The sequence below is a fragment of the Schistosoma haematobium genome, chromosome 4 (genome assembly GCF_000699445.3).
Source record: "Schistosoma haematobium chromosome 4, whole genome shotgun sequence".
In the NCBI taxonomy this organism is placed as follows: Eukaryota; Metazoa; Platyhelminthes; class Trematoda; order Strigeidida; family Schistosomatidae; genus Schistosoma; species Schistosoma haematobium.
The window spans coordinates 14,321,276-14,337,308 of NC_067199.1; the positions used below are offsets into that span (position 1 = coordinate 14,321,276).

General features: G+C 39.4%; 1 protein-coding gene across 1 annotated transcript; it reads left to right on the forward strand.

Annotated features, from left to right (window-relative positions):
• Window positions 1-5,536: 5,536 nt before the first annotated feature.
• On the forward strand, window positions 5,537-7,210 carry MS3_00010905 (uncharacterized protein; the record flags this gene model as incomplete). The annotated part of the gene is made up of 2 exons (XM_051219318.1): window positions 5,537-5,696; window positions 6,954-7,210. The coding sequence occupies 2 exons, from the start codon at window positions 5,537-5,539 to the stop codon at window positions 7,208-7,210; spliced, it is 417 nt and encodes a 138-aa protein (XP_051066276.1).
• Window positions 7,211-16,033: the final 8,823 nt, after the last annotated feature.

A 16,033-nucleotide genomic window follows, 5' to 3' on the forward strand; every position in this document is an offset into this window, starting at 1 on the left:
CTTGGTCCTTAAGAATAGGTCAAGTTGCCTCTTAAAGGACTCCTGAGAAGTCGCTTGGACTAGCTCGGCCGGCAGCGAATTCCAGCTTTTGACAACTCTTAAGGAGTAGAAGTTGTGTCTACATTCCGTCTTGCTATGTTGTGTTTCCAGTTTCTGGGTGTTACCCCTTAGGTTATTGTTCGAACTAAGCTTAAGTAGGTGTTTAAGAGGATGTCCAGAAGTGTTAAGAATACTATAAGCCATTAATAAATCACCTCTAAGACGCCTATATTCTAGTGGGTAAAGGTCTAGTGAACGGAGGCGTTCTTCGTAAGGCTTAGATTTGAGTCCTCGAACTGATTTCGTGGCTCGCCGTTGGATACGCTCCAAAGTGACCTTATCCTTTTGGAGTGAGGGGGGGAGTACTATGTTTCCGTACTCTAAATGGGGACGGATGAAACTATTGAAGATTGTGTGGAAAGTTCTTCCGTCAAACTGACCAAAAATGCGCCTCAACGTTACCAGTGCAAGGTTTGCTCGGAAGGCATTTTTGTCACAGTTAGCGTAAGACTTTAAGTCATGGGGCACCAGGACTCCTAAATCTTTTTCGACTTGGGATACTACTAGAGAGGAGTTTCCTAAGTTGTAACTGTAGTTTGCGACATGTCGCAGATGGACTACTTTACACTTAGAAGTGTTAAAGGTAAGTCCGTTATCGTCTGCCCAACTATGAAGTCGAGTCAGATCCTCTTGAAGAGCCTGTATATCGTCTTGGTTGCGTATCTCTCTCCAAAGTTTCACGTCGTCGGCAAAAAGTAATAAGTCTGACGTTACCTGTTGAGGAAGATCATTTATGTAAATCAAGAAGAGAAGAGGCCCTAGTACTGAGCCCTGGGGGACCCCACTAGAACATTCCATAGCTTGAGATAAAGTGAAATTAACCCTAACCTTAAAGTGTCGATTTTTAGGTATGAAGTAAGCCAGTCGATTAGAGGTGGTTTGATACCTAGTCGTTTGAGCTTGTTGATAAGACACAAGTGGTTAACCTTATCAAAAGCTTTTGAGAAATCAAGGTAAATGACATCAACCTTTCCCTTGCGATCGAGGATGCTTGTCCATCTGTCCACCGCAGTCAGCAGGTTGGTTATACAAGAGTAACCCTTCCTGAAACCATGCTGTTGGGGTGAGAAGAAATTTAAGGACAGTAGGTAGTCATTTAAACCGTCGCATATCAGGGACTCCATGATTTTTGAAGGTAACGACAGAAGAGCTACCGGCCGGTAACTTGAAGGTTCATTGCGTCGACCACCTTGGAAAATTGGTGTGATGTGAGCCAACTTCCAATTTTCCGGTAGTTTGCCTCGGCTAAGCGAGTGTGAAAACATCACGCTAAGCGGCGTTGCCAGGATTGAGGCTGCCTCCCTCAGTATGGCAGGATGAACCATATCCGGGCCAGGAGAAGTGTCAAGTCGTAAGTGCTGCAGTTTCCGGAACACCAAGTCAGCGCTTAGGTCCACTTCAGAAAGTCCTGTGGAATTGCAGATGAAACTGTCGTCAATAAAGTTGATATCAGCCGGTTGAAATGTTTGAGAGTAATGGGCCGCCAGAAGGTTAGCGGCGTCGCCATCGTTGTTGGTCGGGCCGTTAGGACCTAGCAGTTGAGAAACTCCTGTTTTGGCTTGACGAAGAGAGGCTGCATAACGGAATAGGCTTCTAGGGTTAGAGGCGAATTTGTCCATAAGCTTTGTTTGGTACTGAAGCCTGTCTTCTCTTATAGCCTTCGTGCATGTGTTCCTGATATGTTTGTATTGCCTATACGCTCCATCGTTATTAGTTCGTTTGTATTCCGCCCAACAGTGCCGTTTGCGGCTTAGGAGGCGGAGGGTACGGTTCTTGATTACTGTAGGTGGCTTGAAGCTTTTGGGAACCGTTTGAGGAACTGAATGGTTTGTAGCACGTAAGAGCGTGTGCAGCAAGAAGTCCCAATGACCATCCACATCGATTTGAGGGTGAACATCCCAAGCCACCTGTTGTAGATGGTCATGTAGAGCTCGCACATTCAGCCGTTTAAAATTCCATCGCAAATTATTGTTGGGATACCTTAGCTTAGTTTTGATGACAAAACTGAAGGCTATGACGGCATGATCGCTTTTTCCCAGAGGAGCCAGGATTGAGAGGTTGTCGACTAGGAATTCTTCGTTAGTGAATACACAGTCTAAGCGCGATGGTGTCTGACTGTTTCTCCAACGAGTTGCCGACCTCACATTTTCATATAAGCCCAAGTTATCGATGAGGTTGAAGAACCGAGCTTCAGTTGAGTTGTCGCCTCCAGTGTACGTGTGTTCCGCGAAGTTGACTCTAGGGAGATTAAAGTCCCCTAGAATCAGGATGTGTGTGAAACCGAGACGGATAGAGCGGGATAGTCCTTCCAGCATACGACTATCGTACTCGGTGTCGGCAGTTGGCTTCCTGTAAATGACTCCGACTAGACACCTGGAAGTACTAGACAACCTTACAGAGCACCATATGGATTCCTCAAGATTGTTAAACTCGAGGTTGTGAACCTGGTGCACCTCCAAGCAAGAGCTTATGTATATGGCTACTCCGCCCCCAATTCCTATTTTTCTGTCGTTGCGGAACAAAGTCATCCCAGGCAATGCTAACTCTTGATCCGAGAACTGAGAAGATGTCCAGGTTTCAGATATTCCTATCAGATGGGCCTTGTTAGCGTCGCTAAGTTCACGTAGTTCATCCAGTTTGTTTGGTAAACTCGCGGCGTTTGAACCTGTAGCAGTAAATAAAGTGGAGTAAGATTTCCAGAACATTTAAACGACTATTGCATGTAAGGCACTATTCGATATTTTATATTATCTCGATCTTAGTTAGTCAAGCACGAACGCTTGTTACGAAACCCGTGTTGCTCAGGAGCCAGCAGATTGTGTGAAGCTATGTGGCTTAGCAACCTAACCCGAATTATCTTTTCAAGTAACTTAACGACTATGCTAGTTAGACTGACAGGCCGGTAGTTAGATACTAGCTGTCTCTGACCATCCTTAAACATAGGACTGACTATAGTGTCCTTCCAATCTCTAGGGAGTTGAGCGAGTGAAAGGGACATGTTGAAGAGTGTCACGAGCGGTTTAGAAATAATGTCCACAAGTGATGACAGCAACCGTGGATGTAACCCGTCAGGGCCCAGTATCTTACCAGGTTTGAGGTTAGTTATCAACGGAAGGACAGTTTCCTCAGTCACCTGTACAGATTCAATGGTTGGCAAGCAAGGATAGGTACGTAACTGTATTTCGGGTTTAGTGACAGTGAATTACATTGAGAAAGACTGTATATTTGTGACTCATCTGCATAAGAGGAAGCAAATTGCACATCCTGTTTTTAAACGGATTGGGGAGGCAAATCAACTGCCTTTTAGTGACTGGAGAGTTACCCCGTCTACTGTATGCACAGACCAGTAAAAAGACCTGCTACATATACTTATTGTGGGCTGGAATTTCCACTAGGACTCAAACTTTTATGCGGTCTATGGATTCATAGAGCTATGTAAATATAGTGTTATTTAGGTATCAATGATTGATTAATGATAGTTGACTGTTATTACGATTGGAAAGGAAAGCATATGTGGTTGAATCATATCGTGCTTAACTCGACGAGCCAACTTTTTCAGGTGTATTTTAAAGTAATTCAAATATAATACTTGGCTCATCTGTCTCATATCGTCACGTCTGAACTGATACTCCATTTATGCACATTCAGAGTGTTCAACTCTAGTTGTAGATGGTGTTAAATAAGACCAAAGGAAAAATATTATTGGGGCATAACGGTAAGAACCAGATTTTCCACTCTCCCTGGAATTTAGGAGCATTATTCCTTTTTCTAAGGTTAATTACTTTTTCGTTTCACTTTCCAATTGCGTGTAGAGTAAGGGGTCCTTACAAAAGTGTATGAAAAAGTCCTCTAGGATTATATTCGTGAGAAAACAAAACATTCACACTATAGTTTAAAAGATTAATTAGTTAAGATGTTTGTAAGCAAGCTCAATTTCAGTAATTTGTAACAAAACGAAATCTCCAATTCATAAAAAATTGTTGGCTTTTAGATGGATTGAGATAGTCGGTATGACAACTTGAGATAAATCTACTCTATACTGTCTATATGCTTTATCTGTCTACACAACTAAATGACCAGGTACGTACTCGAGACGATAGCTACCGATGGTTAGAGACCTTGAATGACATGACTCAAAATCGTTTGCAGTGGCACAGGTGCATCCACTCTGCGTCTTCCCGAATTCTTCATGTCTCCTTTCTCTTTCCATATTTGTTTTACTGGGTTATACTCCTTGAATAACATATTCAAACCATGATCTTACCGATTACTGCTTACACTCTTATTACCTCTACCACTGTGGGATTTGGATCGACAATTGTATCTCTGTGCTAATGTGGTATGGCAATTTGAACTGATGTACGTACGTACGAAGTTCTACGTTGTTGCTGACCTGACCTGACGTAAATTATGTTAATAAACATTTATTCTTTCGTTATCGCCTGATCATAGGAGCCAAATTCATCATTCATAGCCACCGCTTAACTCAGCGTTCGATTTTAAGGATAGATCAAGCAAACTATTAATCCTCGCAATTTGTATTACTATAAAGGTTCAATTACTATTCGGATATACCCACAGGTATCGATATTACGTGTTCTAATAGATTTTAGCCGATGTGGAGTTCGGTTGGAAAAAAGCTATGGGGGCCAAAACAAGATGTAGCATCGGTCCATGAAGTCATTGACTTTCAGATTAAATTGTATTAGTTATTACAGATTACATGGTTAAGTTTCATGCGATTATTGAAATTAATGGTTGAAGACGGATAGCATTAGTCAATATCTGTCACTATGGCCCATATGCATTCACTCGTCATCCCTTAGGTCTCGAGTTTTAAAGCTATCTCTGACTTATTCCTCGAATTTTCAAATCATTGTCTATACCAAATGGTCCCTGCTTCGGTTTGGGTACCCGGGCAGTATCACGGCCCTCACACATATCGAATGAGATTTGTGTGGCGCATATGTATTTGGTGCCTCCTTGTACGAATATCTATGTGTTAAAATAAGTAAATAATAACCGAATGGCCTTACAACCACTGATACTGTTATTACATCTAGTACTTTGGCTTTTATCTGAACAGTTTTAGCCTGCTCTACTGATACGTTGAGGAACTTAAACCGATGACCATATTTCCCAGGCCTTATGTTGTTCATAATTGACTAACAGAATGGAACACTGTCGATTAAAAAAACTTTTTCGCTTCCTCAACAACCAAACTATACACGTTTCATCCTGTTAATAACGTTCTGAACCGTCCACTTTATTAAGGTCGTATAACGTAATTTCATGCTGATTATGGTCTGTTGGATGAGTGTTGCTGCATATAATTTACAGTTTGTTTGGCTTCTGTTCAAACTTCTACCAGGTATGTATAAACTCCAACCAACTTATCGAAAAAGTGGCAACTTCAGTTTCAGCCTTTGTTGAAGCCATGCATCGTGATAGCTGTTCATCTAACAATAATGGCGAAGTTCGTGGTGCAATTAACTTGGAGTTTGTGGTTCACAGAAAAGGGGTTTGGTTGGGACCAGAAGCCGCGACTTGGGAACGTTGGATTGTAAATGTGATTCTGAAAACCGTCAGTGCGAATGGTAACCTAGATGTTTTTGAGCATCTATATTTTATCTCGAATTCAGTGTGTGTTGATACGTTACTGAATTAATGTCCAGTTCAATGAGTGGTTTAGTCACTATGCTATCAATAATCAGTCTTTGAGTTCGTATCGTTCTCATGTTATAGAAATATGGGCAGCTAGGAATATATTCCAAATGCCTCACATTAGTATTCACTGGCTACACTTATCAGGATACTTAACATAATTTCAGTTGAGTACAAACCTGTACCAATTTCGATCTAAACAATGGTATTTGTCATAAAAAAGCTATTTAGTATGTTTCTGGGATGTAAACACTTAGTGATCCGTTACGTAGAACCACTAAATCGCGATAAACAACGCCGTAGCAGAACTGTTAGAAATTCCACTTTAATAAAGCTTTCTTAGAGATCGTCTGCTATAGTTTTCCTATTGGTGATTATTTTGGATTGTGGCAATTGTGTTTTGCAGTTGCCAGTTTATTCGAGTTACAAGGTGGCTCAATTTATGCCCAAATGTTGGGTGATTTTCATGCATGGAGTTGTATTAAAAATCATTAATCTATGATGTTAATCGGGAAGAGAACCCTACAGAAGTACATGAACTTGTTAATTTTTTGAGTTTTGATATTAGGGAACTTCAGGCTTGTTGCTTTTTGTTGATTTTAAAGTGACTTGCATTGTTTCCTTTTGATGGTTCAAGAATAAAAATGAAGTAAAATAGTTTGATTTCATTTTATTTTAGGGTTTTTGTCAACTGGTTACGTAAAGGATGGGGTTTTGTCTGTATAGCATATTTAGATGGATATTTCCAGAACATAAAAGACAGCTAAAGAAAAGACAGGTAATAAGTGTCTAGAATGGGAAATAGGTATCTTAGCTACGTGAAGAATATAAAATATCGAAGGATTTCCATCAGCTTGAACGAAACTAGAAGACGAGTATGAGGATTTACAGAGGATGCAAAAACGTTATAATTTGGTTAGATTGTTATCAAAATGAAGTTACTGTGATAGAAATAGGCTCAGATGATTGTTACGCGTTTTATCAAGCAGTCGGCATATACATGTATAATATTAAACAGTGTTGACTTAAAGTCTTTTTTTATGGGCGGTTTGGTACAACGTTATTAGTCTAGAAGTTGAAAATTTTTAAGTTTTCACTGTTACATGATGTTTCATTTTCTTGTTTTGCTCTGATTTATCACTTATGATTCCTTTCATCGATCGTCTTCTAACAACTATTGTTTACCACAGAAAAAGAGGATCATCGTCGTCAAATTAGCAATCAACTAAGGAATGAATTGTGCAACATTCTCGAACACTTCAACTCTCCCTCAGCTTATGCTCCATCTTTAGGTAGCTCACAAGTGGAAACAGAACACATCATTGACTTCTCTATGTGCGGAATTTCACCCTATCGGTTTAGTATAAATTATCTTTCTAATTCATGTCAAAGTCGTTCCGGAGTGAGTGTGACCATGAGGCGTATATTTAAAGATGCTAGACTTTGATATACATTTTTATTTTCATATTTTGTGTATTATCAATAATATGTACCTAATTTTGATACCGATATTGGACATCAGTCATAAGCGATTCGGCATTTATATAAAGTCGTGGGAGTCAGCTCTTTATTTCCTAATTCTTGTTTTTATTTTTCGCTATGTTTATTACTTGAAGTTGCATATTAGTATTTCTTCAATTCTGATTGCTGTTTTGTTATGATTTTGGTGAATTTTTATATAAATTGCGATGAACCAGTTGCAGATGTGAGTTTGACTTGCATTATACGATTCACTTAATGTAGGGTCACCAATCCCTTGGTTTAGAAAGAATTCTCTCGTTTGTGTAGTTTTAGTAGCTGTTAAATCAACATTTATCCATCACCCATTCCTTCAATATCAAACAAGATACGAAGTAATAGTAAGGAGCTCAGTAATTAAAAGCAGGATTATCAGTCAGTCAGTAACAACGTAGAACTTCGTACGTACGTACATCAGTTCGAGTTGCCACACCACATTAGCACAGAGATGCAGTTGTCGATTCAAATCCCGTAGTGGTAGAGGTAGCAAGAGTATAAGCAGTAATCGGGAAGATTAGGGTTTGGAAATGTTATTTAAAGAGTATAATACACTGAAATAAATTTGGAAAGAGGAAAAAAGGGACCTGAAGAATTCAGAAGATTAGAATTTGGGAGAACACATAGAGTGTGTGCACCTGCGCCATTGCAAACGATTTTGAGCCATGTCATTCAGGGTCTCTAACCATCGGTTGCTATCATCTCGCAGTCCCCAACCAGGTAGTCTACACCTACCAACATGACTCAGTCCACTTGTCAGTGACTTCATGGACTTGTGCCATGTTTTGGTCTGGCCGCCCCTAGCTTTCTTCCAACCTGCTCCTATACCACTGAACATCGCACGTCGAGGCAGTCGGTCGTTGGGCATACGTAACACGTGTCCCAGCCATATGAACTAATGATGTTTCACTACGTCATCAATTGATTTGCCATCCTTACCTAGTACCCGTTTCCTAACAACTGTGTTACTTACTCGATGGTCCCATGATATACGAGCAATGTTTCGAAGACACCTATGATCAAATACTAGTAACCTACGAATATCCTCTACTCTTACCGGCCATGTTTCACTGCCATAAAGTAGGACGGAGCGAACTGCTGCGCAGTAAACACGTCCTTTGATTGATAGACGGATATCTCGCCTACGCCATAAATGACGCAAGTTGGCAAAAGCTAGTCGAGCCTTCTGTATCCGTGCTGAGATTTCGTCACACACCAAACCACAAGGGCTGATGAGACTTCCAAGATAAGTGAAGCGGTCGACACACTCAACTACTTCACTCCCTATCACTAGTTCGGGTGTCGATGTAACCCAATCCTGAAGCAACATTTTGCATTTAGAGGGAGAGAATCGCATCCCGAACATGCTTGCATTGTTGCTTAGAGTGGTCAGAAGACTCTGCATTTTGTCAGCGTCTTCACCAAATAAAACTATGTCATCAGCATATTCTAAGTCAACAAGTGAACCTCCCGGTAGAAGTTCAACCCCTGGAAATTTAGATGAGGAGAGTGTTATCTCTAAAAGTACGTCGACCACAAAGTTGAACAAGAATGGGGAGAGTGGACAACCCTGACGAACACCACTTGAGGTAATCAATTCTGATGACAGTTCGCCATAAGCTCTCACTCTACCAGTTGTGTTCGAGTAGAGAGCCTTTGCAAGGTTAATGTACTTCTTTGGTACTCCTTTCAGTGACAAACACTGCCATAGAACCTCACGATCAACAGAGTCGAATGCCGCCTTAAGATCGAGAAATACTATCATTGTGGGGCGTCTGAATGTGTGTCTATGTTCTAGAACCTGACGTAGTGTGAATATCTGATCTATACAACCACGTCCAGGTCGAAAACCGGCCTGGTTTTCTCTAATCTGCTCTTCACGAGCTTTGATTAGGCGTCGAAGTATTATTGAAGCTAATATTTTAGACACTATATTAGTCAAACTGATTCCTCTGTGATTGTCACAAGAGGACTTTTGTCCTTTCTTATAGACTGGCACAATCAGTGATTGAGACCAGTCAGATGGAATTACGTCCAGTTCCCAAATTCTACCTAAGACCTCGGTTAATCTCACTGCTAATACTGGACCACCATCCTTAAAAATCTCAGGAGTAAACCTGTCAGGACCTGCTGCTCTCCCTCGTTTCAGATTTCCTATGGCTTTCTCAACTTCGTAAAGGGACGGAGGACCTACATTAACTTGCCATTCAGGTTGACTGGAGATCGTGGGAATCCGAAGTGTGGCTGAAGGCCAGTTGAACTGATCCCTAAAGTGTTCTGCCCATCGATCCAATCTCCTGGATTGAGAATGAATAATATGTCCATCTTTCTCTGAGATTGTTTCGCTAACAGTCGGGTTCCTAATTCCGGTTTCCTTAACGAGTCTGAACAATTGTCTGCTATTACCTATCGCCGCTGCCTTTTCCATCTCTCTTGCTTTCGCTACCCACCACTGTTCGCGATCATTGCGTAGACTTCTTGTCAGCTTGCGCTTAAGCTGACTCCGCTCTTCATTATGTTCAGAGCCAGGTGGAATGAGTTTCCGAGCATCTATCAGTGAGATTGATGCTGCTGAGATCCAGTGTTGCTCCCTAACCTTCTTGTTTACCTTACTAGCAGATATCACTGCTGTTTCCACAGCTTTTCGGATATCGTTCCATGCTGCATCGGGGTGGGCATCACATACATGACTGCCTAGTGGTTCCTGAAATGTACTCTTAGCTTGACTATCATTAAGTAGGGCCCTAAGAGGTTTCCTTGCAGCGTCTTTCCTACGTCCAGTAAGACGCAAGCAAATGCGCGCTCGCACTAGAGCATGATCTGAATCTAAGCATGTGCTCCAGAATGAGCGACAGTCTTCTATCGAGCCCCTCCATCGGTGGCTGATAGCGATGTGATCTATTTGGGTCCAACGTTGGGACGAATTAGGTGGTCGCCATGTTAAAAGATGTTTTTCCTTATGCTAGGTTTTTGTCGCATTAATGAGATGAGTGATTGATTATGAAGTTATTTTTTTGGTACAATATAGAATTCTTAGCACAAGGTATTTCAACAAGTTTTTTTTACGAAAAGAGAAAAAAAAGTGAGAGAAACTGACAACTGCATACATATTTACATAAGTTAAGTAGATAAACTACCTATAATGTTCTTTTAAAGATTTAAATCGGTGCAACTTTTTCACCTAAAAACATGTTTAAGAATAAAAGTTGTTGAACAGACCTACTCCAATAACTTGTCCGTCACATAATATATTTGCTAGTTAAGGCGTTGTAGAGCTTTAATACTTTTGCTTGCGTTAGTGGATTCTAATGTATTGACGTCTCGTTCTACCAGAGATATACAAAGAGAAAAATATGAATGGAGTGGATGGTTATTATCTGATAACACCTGCCAGGAGTTCGCAAGTTCTTGACCTCAAAAAATTCACCACATACCCTGCTAACTGCTTTCAGCTTTCTCCGCAATACAGCAGCGTTTTCTCAAAAGCCCAGGAAATAATAATAGGTAATATGCAAGAACTGACAAACTGTAGGAGTAAGTGTTGAGCATGTAGCCTCTTTATGTAAGTCAGACGGAATATTTTCTTCGATAGTAATAAAACATGTGAAAACCAACAGAGATCAGAGGAAAAAGTTGCACCAAAATAATCGATCTTCGATACTGTGTTTATCAAGGAACCTCCAATGATACAAACATTATAGGATTCCAACAGGGTGTTGAGATGCTGTTCCTGTCTCAGGCTAAAGTCAACAGTTTGACGTTTAGACAAATTAATCATGAAACCATCAGCAATAGACTACCGTTCAATATGAGACAAAAGTTCATTAATTTTTTAGGGGATGTAAAGAGGAAGAAATCGGCATACATACACTGATATCTTCTTGAAATTTAACTAAAGTGAACTACAACAAACAATAAGCAATGAGGACTTCCCATAAAATGAAATTGGAAACTTGTCACACTTCCCGTTAATAAACCAGTCCGATTCATCTCACCATTTTAGATAGAATCCCGAGCTCCCGATTTCGGGGAAAATTTGACCCATTTTGGGAAGCCGCTATAGTGAACTTTGGTGGAATGGCACAAAATTCCCCTTAACCTTGGTCAAGGTCATTTGACTTCGAGAGTTTCCCCAAAATTTCCCTAAACTTGTGAGCTCGGGATGAAGTGTACGTAGAACGAATTACGACGTAAATTTTTCATATTTTCTTGTTGCAGACGATTAAAGCTTATCCACGCGTTCCAATATTCAGCGATAGTTCATCACAGTCTGTAGTACGCCAGTTAAATGAGCGTTTGTCTTGTGCATGTACTGAAGTGGAATATTTTTCTAAACAGGCAGTATGTAAATTACACACTGCATGTTTGTGTAATAGTTCCTAATTAACTAAATGGTTATCTAACACACCACCCCTAACTTTGTTAACCTTGACAATCGAGTTACTGTATTGTACTAATTTAACCTTTTACGTCAAATTAAAAAATGTGGAATAAATGGTCGTGACAACAATGGGGTATTTGAGTTCCTTTCATTTCTGGTCCTCTGTTTCTGTGATAGTGACAACGATTGATGTTGTAACGATAGAAATGTGGTGAAATAAGTGTGTATATTTGAGTGTTTCAGACTTTCTGTGAATGGCACTGATCTTGAGAGATTTGCAGAACAAGGATGAAGATCTATTACTTTACGTCTACAACACAGGTAAGATCAACTGTTATTGTAAAAAACTGTGGAAGTTGTTTAAGTATTGAAAAGAAAGGTAGATCGCGAAAATTGTTTTCGATCAAGATGTGGTAACACTTCATAAAGTCAAAGGCTGTATTGGGCAATGTATACATTTTAATTGTGATTTATAATTCTTTGTGTTCCTTGATATCTTGTAAACAGTGTTATTCCATACCTCATTCCCCATTTGTACTCTCTTTTTCTACTGTATCCTCTGTCTATTTTGCTATTGTTATTAGTATTATTATTTCTACTCTGCTTTTTGACATAGTTCATGTCCTCCCTAAGTGCCGATCGGTGTAAGATACGAAAGATTGTATATGACTGACAGTTGAATCACAGAAGCCATCGTTTGCGCTTTGTTTGATTATGGGGATAACGGAAAGTGGTCGGGATGCTTTACACTTCCACTTAGAGGACATGACAGACATCTGCTTCGAGGTTTTACCTTCATCTCTTACTCTTTGGTTGGGAACGGTAAATGAGGTTTCACAAAATCGGTCATAGTGAAGCAAATGTGTTGAATATTTGTTGTCCCTCAAATGTTGCATACTTCTTAGTGGTTGATTTGATTTACGCTTTTCGAACTGTATCCTATATGTCTGATTTTCTGTAATGAGTTCTGTTTCTGTTTGCTCAATATTCGTTTTGGTGATCTTAAAGATTTCGCAGGTATTTGAAGTTTGGCAATGCCTTTACCAATAACACCTTCATATTCGAAGTATCCCAACCCAGTCAAATCAGCAGTCAGAAGCGAAGAGGTTCGAAGATATATTTGATAGGCTATCGGTATGTTGAGGAACGTTTGGTCTAAGCTGACTAACAGTTGAAAGGGATGCGTAGCACAGTGTACCCACTCGCGATCTGGTGCGGATTCGTGACCGAGCACCTTCAACTAGGTGAATCCAGTAAAAATAATGCGGTCACCATCAAATGTTGAAGACTTACGAAGCTATTGATTTCGGGGATTTATTTACCGCTACAGCTCACTCCCCCACTAGTGGGGTAATGATGACCCTAAGGCGTGGCCAGTCAGAAGTCCAAACACAACGACTTTGTCGTTGGTAAACACTCTTCTGATAGCTTGCTAAGTTCAGCAGTGTCAAGTCCTTTTTCCTACTGTAAGAGGCCATATGGTACAACATAGTATTGAGGAAACGGGTACAATGAGAATGCTAGAATACTAGGAACGAAGTTTGGTCTCGGTTTTTTAATGATAATAACGAGATGGGACAAAATATTGTTGTCTTACGTGCATTAGTCGTTCAAGTGTTCCTGAGACCTTAGCCTTCTATCAAAGCTCATTGTTTTAGGTCAGTTGTCAGGTACCACCGAAGTGTCACCGTGATTGTCGAATATCGGGTGAGGTATCGTAATTGTGAGACTCATGCATTTCGACTGTACGGAAGAAAAGTTGACATGATGTGTCAGGGTATCAATCGTGATAATAATAATCATAAATTTAAACGTAAACAGACTTCACATATCAAGATCAGTAGAAAGAAAACAAAATCAAATTAATGGAAAAAGTTTCGGTGGTGATACGTCGCTTTTCGCTCCTACTAAAAACCATAAATACCTGAGGGTTTCGTACCATATTTGATAGTGTTTGGAATAAAATCCTCGCTCATCTAGCTTTCGTGGTCCCAAGTAGTACGCGGTATATCAAGAATCTAAGCTCTAAATAAAGCATATATCTTTCTTTGGTAGGAGGAGATAATGGATGAACTTGTAGTGGCATTGGACAATAGCCACACAATCCACAAAGCTGTGAACACGAGACTGCTCAGAAAATACATATTCAATATTTAACGCGGAGAAATACCTAACGATGGAGAAGGCGCGAACAATGAATGGAATGGACTGGAGTTGATCGGATGGCATGGCTCGACCATGCAGGCGTGGTTCATCTGAATGTTACTTTATATCTTCTATTCATATTAAATATATTGTTCCTTCTCTAGCCTAACCTTGTTCTACACCATGTATTGGTAATTGATGCGATACAGTGAGTTGGTGTAGTCGGTGATGTGACTTCCACGTAAGATCTTATAGATTAGGCAGTTATATCATGACAAATCTACAATTTTAGGATTAGGTCTATTATTAGAGCAGTACTAATATAATAGTAGACCATAGTTCTACACTGGTGAGCCCAACTAAAGAAACGCAACCTATTATAATGGAATTAACAATATATTGTTAATCCTTATTTCCACTTCAACTTTCTCGATCGATTTTATATATATGTTAACCCAGTATTGTAATAGTCCTCTGATTACTGCTCACATATATTATCGTAATGTTATATTGATTACTTCTCATAACATACTAGGTCAATCGATAGTAAAAACTGGTCGTCTAAATTAACTAATTAGCTTTGATGGTTCGTTAACAAGCTTTAATAGCATGTACATGCTTCAGCGACATAGACTTGTTTAAGCATCAAGCTCTAGCAAATATGACCTGTAAATAACGCAAATATACATTGACTAACAATGCAGCAAGGACTAAATAGTTATCGGGATCCAATATTCAGTGTTCCTTATCTTATCACCCTATCCTGTTTTAAACTATGCACTACCCTGTAATATCTTTTCTTCTGACCACTGCCTGCCTAATTTCATATTCTCGAGTTCCATTGCCAAACAACAAGGATGACACTTCTCCAAAAACATACGGTGAGTTTCAGCTATAAGTTTTCTGCAATCATTTTTAGATGGTTCGTTCAATGACAACCATACAATTATCTGGATTCATTCGATTGTTCTGATCCGAGCGAGTGTCAAAAACCGCAACAGCATCAAGCACCCTGGAATTTATTGCCATACTGCATGTTTTATTCTGGATGCTTTTGGATCAATTCTACTCACGAATGGCGTTATATATGTCGTCCACTGAATAATCTAATTTTCAAAAAATAATCAAGGCGAGTTCAACTATTTTACTGGATGATTTTTTGTGTGCTTAACATGTATATGTTTTTCAGTTGCTTTTGCCATATATTTGTAAGTGTCACTAAGCTAAATGCAGTAACTTCTTATGGAAGGTTTATAACGCATCATATTCCTGCCTGAAGTTTCACAAGCAGTCTTAACTTTGAAATTATCTTTCTGATCATGTTCATTATTTTCAAATCGTCATATACGTCAACAACCTGCATGTTAACCCTGGCCCGTACATGCGTTGCACTATATCTTCATGTCTTCTAAATTTAGAAATCATTTGAATCACCTTTAACATTTATCAATAAACCCATCATAGTCGTTGTTGCTAATCGTATTTGGGTTTATGGATTGGTTTATCATATTAGCAGCCTAAAATGCGAACGTAGTTTAGATAATAAGATTAAAAATTTAGGTACTATCAACTGCGCTAGTAAAATAACTAAATCCCTAGGTAGCTGTTGGCTAAACAAACGTTCAAAATCAAAATTCCGTAGCTTAATAGAATTAACACTAAACGAATATTTCTGAATTGAAATTTATAATTAAATTAGGCGTCTCGGATTCTTTAACGTTATAAATTTTTGATAATTTCGAATCACCTAAAGCAACAATACTTGTTTTTCCACTGACTAATCCTCAATCAACACTATAACTAGTTAAACATAATAGTTTCAGGATATCGTCATAAAGCATTGTCATGACTTGACAATCACGTAATGTGATTGATAAAATTAATAAAACTACTAACAAAATCGGTCAGCAAATTGACTTACAATTATCACTAGTGTTGTTTTTCTTTTATCTTCATTCACTACAGATGATTACAGTATGTTTCTCTCTCAGTTGCTCATTCAGTAAATATCTCAAAACCTTGTCAGTCTAATTGATGGTTTAGCGACACAATCATGCATGCAAATAATCAGTATAAGCAGTCGAGCAAATCTCCTGCAAACTGAAAACATCAATGTCGAATTTACCCCAACACTGACTAAGGTTCAAGCCATTATCATAGACATGAGTTGGGAGTGTACTCCCCTGGTTACAACTTATGTTCTCCCTGTTAATCACATGAGCATCACTC